The 9572-nt window shown below is 30.4% G+C and overlaps 1 protein-coding gene across 1 annotated transcript in view; it reads right to left on the reverse strand.

Annotated features, from left to right (window-relative positions):
- Nucleotides 1-9572, reverse strand: part of LOC111089284 — a gene marked incomplete at its 3' end in the record, with an annotated part of 53745 nt that overhangs the window by 2361 nt on the left and 41812 nt on the right. The window contains exons 7-10 of the mRNA XM_022401502.1: nt 7257-7326; nt 5395-5512; nt 4669-4965; nt 2418-2567 (exon numbers count right to left, since the gene is read on the reverse strand). Coding sequence (XP_022257210.1) covers nt 2418-2567; nt 4669-4965; nt 5395-5512; nt 7257-7326 — 635 coding nt within the window. The remainder of the gene's footprint in view (nt 1-2417; nt 2568-4668; nt 4966-5394; nt 5513-7256; nt 7327-9572) is intronic.

Here is a 9572-nt window from a genome sequence, read left to right on the forward strand (position 1 = left end):
GTTAGAAAGAGATGCAGCTGCGGTTCATAGTAAAATGTCAAAAGTCTTCTGGGTAGAAAGAGAGGCAGCTGTGGTTCATGGTAAAAGCCTTCTGATTAGAAAGAGAGGCAGCTGCGGTTCATGGTAAAAGTCTTCTGGTTAGAAAGAGATGCAGCTGCGGTTCATAGTAAAATGTTAAAAGTCTTCTGGTTAGAAAGAGATGCAGCTGCGGTTCATAGTAAAATGTTAAAAGTCTTCTGGTTAGAAAGAGGCAGCTGTGGTTCATGGTAAAATGTTAAAAGTCTTCTGGTTAGAAAGAGAGGCAGCTGTGGTTCATGGTAAAGTGTTAAAAGCCTTTGTAAAACGATAAATTTGTTTACAAAAATGTAGATTTTCTTGATAAAGTATTTCTACCAATGATTTGTCTGTGAATTTCCAAAGCCTTTACTGAGTCAATCAGAGTGAAAGGTGATGCCTTTACTTAGTTGATCAGAGTGAAAGGCAAAGCCTTTATTGAGCTGATCAGAGTGAAAGGTGAAGCCTTTACTGAGCTGATCGGAGTGAAAGGTGAAGCCTTTACTGAGCTGATCGGAGTGAAAGGTGAAGCTTTTACCGAGTCAATCAGAGTGTAAGGTGATAAAGTATTTCTACCAATGATTTGTCCATGAATTTCCAAAGACTTTACTGAGTCGATCGGAGTGAAAGGTGATTTTCATGATAAGAATAAAAATACTTCTTTACATCTTACAGTTTTCGTGTTTCACTCCCATAACCTCTAGAACCTCAAAAGTTTTATTTGGTAAAACTTTATATTTTATATCTTATTTTTTGTAACACTAACTACAGTAAAATTATAAATATGTGGAAGAAAAAAAGTTAAAAATATGAAATAAAATTAATAATACGTTCTTTTTTTAAACGACTACAGATTTTAAGAGAATTGCAATTATTTATCCTATCAGTCTCAACTTTCTAATTTTTCATTTCTACTGGCTTTTAATTTTATTATTGGACAATGCCCTTTAAACTCTGTATTATTTTGTAAAAAGTAATTAATCATAATGAGATGACTTAGTGTAAACAACCAATTTATAATCATGTGACACAGTTTATTACTTCTTTGTTATGTAACATAATAAGTTTCTAATTTTTACATTTTAGTCACCTTTCTTAAAAATGTATAACAAACAAAAAGTTCTGGATTTACATTGGAGTTGAAGCCAATTTCAGTAATTTGTACTTGGGAGTTAGAACTAGTTTTTCATATGCTGGTTCTCCATAAAATCATTAATGTTCCATTCAAATATGTATTGTAAAACAAAAATACATCAAGCACCAGAACAGAATATCCCAAAACTACTATAATTTAGCCGACTTTCTAATTAAGCTATAAACAGAAAAATTAAATTGGGAACAAATGAAACTGAGGCTTAATAACTCAGTTGAATAAAAGAATTAAACAATAACTACTAAATGGAATAAAAAAATGTTTTAAATTATATCATACATTGCACATTTTGGCATATCTGCTTTGGAAAAAGTCCAGAAAAGGGGTAACGAGGTTAACTTTCAATACCAGAAATATCAAATATCCATTTGATATAAACATTTTTATTAAGGTTAAGAAACACAAATTGACAACTTTTTTTAAGGAAGTTTTGGGAGAACTGATGTACCAAAGTAAAAATGAATGTGATCATTATGAATACTGTTCTCTAGCACCAAACATTAATTTTATCTTTTATCTTCTACCAATAGGTAGGACCATTTTACACTGCAGAATAAATTAACAAAAATACAATAAAAACAGAAAAAAGGCAATAAAATCAAAATCAGGGTGGAGGTTGTTAATACTGATGGCTATCAGATAAAATAAAGTAAGTTTACAGTCTTCAAAACAAAAGAGACTTATTTAGCTCTGATAAAATCAAAGTCAGGGTGGAGGTTGTTAATACTGATGGCTATCAGATAAAATAAAGTAAGTTTACAGTCTTCAAAACAAGAGGAGACTTATTTAGCTCTGATAAAATCAAAGTCAGGGTGGATGTGGTTAATACTGATGGCTATCAGATAGAATAAAGTAAGTTTACAGTCTTCAAAACAAGAGGACACTTATTTAGCTCTGATAAATCAAAGTCAGGGTGGATGTGGTTAATACTGATGGCTATCAGATAGAATAAAGTAAGTTTACAGTCTTCAAGACAAAAGAAGACTTATTTAACTCTGATAAAATCAAAGTCAGAGTGGGGGTTGTTAGTGTTAACAACAATAAGATAGCTTTATTATTTCTTACAAGATTCTTTAACAATAGGGTTAATCACAAATATTACAAGCTGTAGTTCATAACCTTCTATTAATTAGTACAGTTGATAAACTTCCATAGCAGAAGATAAACTTAATTAATTGTGCCTGCAGAAAAACATGAGCAACAATCTTACCATAAGATGCAAATACTCTTTTCATTTTCTTGGGTAAAGACTCTGAATGGGACAATTTAGTTAGCTTCCAATTCTGAAGCACTACAGAGTGAATGGTATTAAGGTCATTATCTGATAGATTTCCTGTCTGACAAACGTCCTTCTTATTATCTGAAATTAAGAACATCAAATTCAACAGAATTTTTTATTTAATTTTTTAACTTCTTAAGCAATTCATTATTTTTTCATTTTCAATTCTAATATATTACTACTTATCAAAATGAAATATTAAAAAACAAAAAACACACTGAAAATCTAATTTAATGTAATTTTTAGGCTTTATATCATTACTAATCAGAGTTCTTAAGACACTAATAGGACATGAAATCACACCACAAACCAATATGGAGCTATGTACTCATAAGCAAAATGAAGCTTTAGTTATCAAAAGAAAAACCTCTTCAACTCTAAAAGCCGCTGCAAAGAAGTTGGACATATATTCTGGTACAACTAACAAAGTAATAATAATAAACAAGGATTCAAAACTGATGAAAGTTCACAAGCTAAACATTTACAGCCACACCTCAAAATCAAAAACTATTTTCATGAGAAAGATGCTGAAGAAATTGAAATCACAGAAACTTAATTTGGCCATTTACCTGCCAAGTCCATTAATCCAGTTCCAATGGACTTTTGTACATTTGGTCTACTGAAATGTAGTCTTGGAAGCCGAAATACATATTGAATGGAAAATGTATGGAAAGCTTGCCAAGTTCCATGATCTAATATTACACTTATCAACCTCTGCCAATGCATGTTTCCACGGAACTACAGTGTCAAAGTAACAGTGCAAAATCATGGCCATCAGTTAACATTTCAATGGAACTGTAGCATCAGGCAACAGAGCATAATCAATGATGGAACAAGTATCCAATGGACAGCACAGTACTTGGAATACTGTTCTTAAAAGGTGTAATTAACCATCAGTAATGTATAATGGGGTAAAAATTAAACATTTTACATCACTTTCTTGTCCTGCAAACAGTGATTAAAGGTCATAGGTTTTTCTCTATACATATAACTACTAACCCTTTCTTAGGGTCAATGAATACATTTTATTCAAACTTGCCTTCAAAAAAGAAGGAAATATGTCTACACTTTCTTTCTTTTGCTAAACATGGTATGATATCTGTAAACACTGATACTTTTTTAAATCATTTAAATGATACAGTGTGAAAAGTCACACCATGACCACATATACAATATCCAAGCAAAGAGAAGAAACTTCAGAAAGAGAATAGGTATAGCATCTAGCCATAGTGCTACAGAAGGTATAGGTACAGCATCTAGCTGTGGATAAGTAAGATTTAGTTGTGGCCCAGTATGCAAACTTTACAAAGAGTATAGATACAGGATCTAGTCATGGCCAAGTTGAGTCTAGTTCTGATCAAATTGGATATAGCCATGACCAAGCAGGATCTAGTTGTGGTCAAACATACAAGTCAAGGAAAGTTAAGAAACTTTACAATAGTATACATACAGGATCTAATTATGACCAAGCTGGACCTAGCTGTAACCAAGCAGGATCTAGTTGTGGTTAAAAATGCTAACAAAGAAAAGTTACAAAACTCTACAATAGTATACATACAGGATCTAATTATGACCTAGCTGTAACCAAGCAGGATCTAGTTGTGGTTAAAAATGCTAACAAAGAAAAGCTAAGAAACTGTACAAAGAGCATAGGTACAAGATCCAGCTAAAAAGTGGACAGTTATTTGTTAAGAGATTAATACTGCTGTGAATGAGGTTATTATTATCTAGATATAATTTATACGAGACTTCTCATTAAAGCCTACTTCAGTGATACTTCACCTTTTCACAACATGAGCACTTGATGGCAGACTATGTCACCCTCCTCTCCACAGGGTTAATTTAGAAGGTATGTTCTCGATGATTAAGCCACTTATTATCAAGACTAACTAAAAGCAGAGAGTAAAGCACTGTAACTACAAATGTTTACTGAAGTGGTTCATAAATGTACCTACAGAATTCACATGGTGTGCACAGCTTAAAAATTAATTAACCCTGTAAAAGGTGCCACACCTTAACATTAATCAAAGCTGCTAATGTTTGTATTTTATCATATAATGCATCATATGTATATTATTATCTTTTAAATATGTAACTCCTTTTTTGTTATGATTCTCCAACCATCCCCATCACTAATGTTCATGGGAAGGGTTAAATGAATATATGCTCATTTAAAACTTACCAGTGAATTGATCCTTTACTATTTTCTGAACATTTCCCTGCAGCTGAACAAAACATTGGAATGATATATCAGACATCTCAGGTATGTGCTCTAGATGAGTTCTTATATCCTGTCTTGCATGTTCTATGTTGTAAATTGAAGGTTTACAACTGGTGATAAGGTCATGATAAAAATTAGCATCTAAAGAAGAAGGATCATACAGTGGATATACAGAAACTGATGACGAGGAAACTGGATTGTCACTCACAAGAAGGAAGTTCAGGTCTTTTGTATGATCTTGTATTTCCAAAAAGGGTGCTAAAACAAAGAAAAACAAACATTAAAAAACTAACATGCTTATGTCTTTGGACTGATATCAACTGATTAAGAATACAACAGTACTGACTTAAAGGCCTACGGTTCATACATATAGTTTCTTGTATTTCCTTACATACATAAAAAAAAGCATTCTCTATGATTACTGATGTTTACATAAAAATGTTACTATCAAACGAGACTTGAGTATAACTCTCATAAAGCAAGAATTCAAAACCAAAAAAGGTTTTTAAATAGCCACCACAGTTGGCCATATTTTTTATTAAAAGAGGAATAAACAAGATACTTACAGTTTATTAAAAATAAAATCATATTATTATTAAATTTTTTTTATATACTTTGAATACTGGCACATGATACAGCATTTTCCTACGCTTTATTCATATCACTAAAGAAATCTTTTTCACATACTTTGAACACTGCCACATAACACAGCTTTTTTCCAAGCTTTTGATGTATACGAATCCCCAATGTCATACTTAGGTAACAAAGTTTTGTCAGCAATTTTTAGTCGAAGAATTACTGAAACCTAAAAAACAGAACATTCTTTTATAAGTTAAATATTTAAAATAATAATAATTATTGCTGCTGCCTCATACACTGGTCAATTAAACTATCTGAGGCCACATAATGTATCTTCAAAAAGTGCTTCCTACATCTGTAGGTCTAATGTTTCTACTTCATTCTCCTTAACTTATGAAAAAGACACATGTGTAGCAAATGGCTAGCTAAACAATATAATCAATAAAGTGTGGGAATTATGTACATGAGACAGTAAGTTAAACATACAAATCAGAAAAGCAACTGTTAAATTTAAGCAACAGTTGATAATCAGATTACCAACAGAAAATACCTTAGAATGTCATGTTGAAGAGGAAGCTAAAAATAACCTGTAGTTCAGTTTATCAATAAAGCATAAAACAAATTTAAACAAACATTAAACAGATAGATTATAAACAATAAAAGAAACATACAATTGTTCAGTAATTGGATCTAAATACGAATGCATATTTTAAATGTGTATCACTAGTGAATTTTACATTTCTTAAATAATTCTTCATGAATATTAATATGTTTACATTAGTTAAATATGACAAAGACTGGCTCAAATGAATTCCCATCATAACAATGAAACAATGCTGCTTGATTTTAATCTGAAAAATCTCATTGATCTGAACAGCTATTGATTAATTGATGACCAACATTTTATAACAAAATTATTAATCTACTTGTTAGCTGATGTGCAATATGCAACAGCCTGCTTTACTCATTTTCACTAAATATTTTTAATTTTACTACCCATGTAGGATCTCAACATTAATAAGCAATTTATAGCAGCCTACTTTACACATTTTCACTAAATATTTTTAATTATACTACCCATGTAGGATCTCAACATTAATAAGCAATATATAGCAGCCTACTTTACTCATTTTCACTAAATATTTTTAATTTTACTACCCATGTAGGATCTCAACATTAATAAGCAATTTATAGCAGCCTACTTTACACATTTTCACTAAATATTTTTAATTATACTACCCATGTAGGATCTCAACATTAATAAGCAATATATAGCAGCCTACTTTACTCACTTTCACAAAATATTTTAAATTATACTACCCAACTAGGATCTCAACATTCATGAGCAATATGCAGCAGACTGCTTTATTAATTTTCATAAAATATTTTTAATGCCCATCTAGAATCTCAACAATCACACCCAGAACACTCACCACTTAATTAGTTATAAGAAATCTATAAAAAAATAACATAATCAGACTTTTGTGTTTCTTCCCAAAACATTTTGATGACAAATTAAAGCAATGTGTTGACAAGCACACTTTGAACTTTCTTCAATTAACCACCAATTTAAAACTTCAATTTAGAAAATTTTTCAGGCCTTATTAGTGGTACAAAATCATATTCATGCAAAAATAAATATTACTAGAATACACATTAAATTTTAAGAATTGGTATAAACTTGATTGCCTTACACTAGTGTAAAACTCTCAAGTTTCAAAGAAGTCATTTACCCAAGATATTCATACAAACAAAACTAGTTTAGACAAGTATTCCAACAACAATATAATCTTCTATGTTCTCCATCTTATTGAAAAGCAGGGAACAAAACCATTACACCTCCCAATTTATTCTATCCACTACTACTAAATAACAATATTTCAACATCGTTTTGATCTTTAAAGAAAACTGCTTAGCAATCAACAACTAATTACACAATATATAAATCTGCATATAATTCTGATATTTACCTTTCCCTTGCTGTTAACATAATGTAGAAATTCAGATGCTTGCAGAAACTTTGCTGAGGACTTAACACATCTATTGGCACAACAAAATTAAAGGAAACACTAATACATATGGATCATATAAACAGACTACATGTAGCTGCACATATTATTAGTGCATGCCGGAGAACAAAGAATTTAAGAGAAAAATTCCGACTTATCATTATACAAATCTGTATTGCCTTCAGATAGAAATATATACATACACAGATATTTGAAATAAATAACAAAAATAAATTGCATCTGCTTTTCAAGGATAAATAACTGATATTTAAACCACAGGACCACCATACAAATCTAATGATATATAAAAATATTCATACAAATTACAATATTAAGTTAATTCTTCTTTCTTTCCTTGAGTTACCCCAATATTAAAACAAGAACTTTATTACTTGAAGCATTGAATATCAAACCAAGGACTTTCATACTTAGAATACCTAATATTAAAACAAAGTTTTTAAAAAGGACTAGTGTTCAATCATGGATTAACATTACAGGTTTATTTATTGATGGTATTAAGTATGGTAACGTTTAGCCCTAACTAAAAGAAATAAAAAATATACACAAGTTACAGCATTAATTTATCTCTTTATCAAATATAGGTCGTACTTAATAAAGGCTTAACTAATGTAGGCCTAAGACAAGTGGAGAGATTTCAGTGTCTGCAATTAGAATTATTTTGTATTATTCTAAAAATTCTGTATCTAAAGAAGTATTAGTTTGACTGCAAATGTTTCGCAGGTCTTTTGCTAATACCTAATTTTAAAACTAGAACATTCATACTGAAAATACTTATTATTAAAACAAGAACATTCATACTGAAAATACTTATTATTAAAACAAGAAGTTTTAATAATAAGTATTTTAAGTATGAATGTATTTTAAGCATGAATGTCCTCATTTTAATATTAGGTATTTTAAGCATGAATTTCCTTGTTTTAATATTAGGGGGACTTTCATACTTAGAATACCCAATATTAAAACAAGGACTTTATTACTTAGAATATCTAGTATTAAAACAAGGACTTTATTTCTAGAATACCTCATATTAAAAGAAGGACTTTATTACTTAGAATATCTAGCATTAAAACAAAGACTTTCATACTTAGGATATCTAAATAACAAAGATGTTTTACTACTCCATTTTAACATCACTCAATACTCTATCATATGGTAGACTCCAAGGGTAGGAAGCATTACTGTGTTACAGCATATTACAGTCTGCAAAATGTATCATCTGTTTCACCAACTATTATAACAGATACATTAAAAGGCTTTACCTGTTTTATTTTGACCTCTTTTTTTTTATTACACCAGTTTTTTAGAGAAGCATATTTAATAAGATCATAGCTTGTTTTTTTCCTGACTGAAAATGTTGAAATATAAAAAAAAGGTTACAAAAATACTATAGTAAGTAGAAACAAATTGCTTGGGACCTTTCATTTGTATCAAAAAAGTACTGTCGCGACCATATAAAAAAACAACAACATGAATCTATATCAATATAATAATGGTTTAATTAGCATTAATTAATTTTGTTTCTTTCTTCATCACTGAAGAAGAAAGGTATTATTCAAAATAAACTCTAACACTGGACAACAAAAAATGTTCTATTAGAGAAAACTCAAGTGATTCAGGGTAATTTGATGACGCTGACTTAAAAACTGTAGTCAGAATTTGTCCATCACCTTTAGATTTTGGGTTATTGTAATATATTAATATTTTATCAGCACTATGTGAAATACCATGCAATCAACTCAGTACAATAGATTTATGCTGTGAAGTTAAGATTAGTTGGACAGTTTAATGGGTAAAAGGCATACAATTTTTGAAAACTTCAAACAGACTGTAAAATTCCAAATATATAGTTCATATATGGTATTTGCTCTCAATATAATTGTGAAAATTGCACCACTTTTGTTTCATTTCCATGCTCACCCGCTTGCCCGGGAATCACGAAACCCTTGCATGCTCAATTTGCTGAAACATTCAAGAAGTCCCTCGACTGAGCATTAAAGGTGTGGAGTCAAATGCCTCTCATTCACTCGGTCACTTCACCTTGCTCTGTGCACAGTCAAAACAAAGTCCAATCTTCTTCCTTTCATCATATCCACGATACAGTTAAATTCTGCAAAACTTTGTATTTTAAATCTTTTAAACTCTGTAAACATAAATTATTTTATATTTTTTAGAAAAATCATTTGAAATGCTAGCTGCCTCCAGTTCAAGTAAAGTTCAAAAGTGCAAAAATCACCCAAAAGTTTCTGCTACATTTGT

The sequence above is a fragment of the Limulus polyphemus genome, unplaced genomic scaffold (genome assembly GCF_000517525.1).
Source record: "Limulus polyphemus unplaced genomic scaffold, Limulus_polyphemus-2.1.2 Scaffold5790, whole genome shotgun sequence".
NCBI lineage: Eukaryota > Metazoa > Arthropoda > Merostomata > Xiphosura > Limulidae > Limulus > Limulus polyphemus.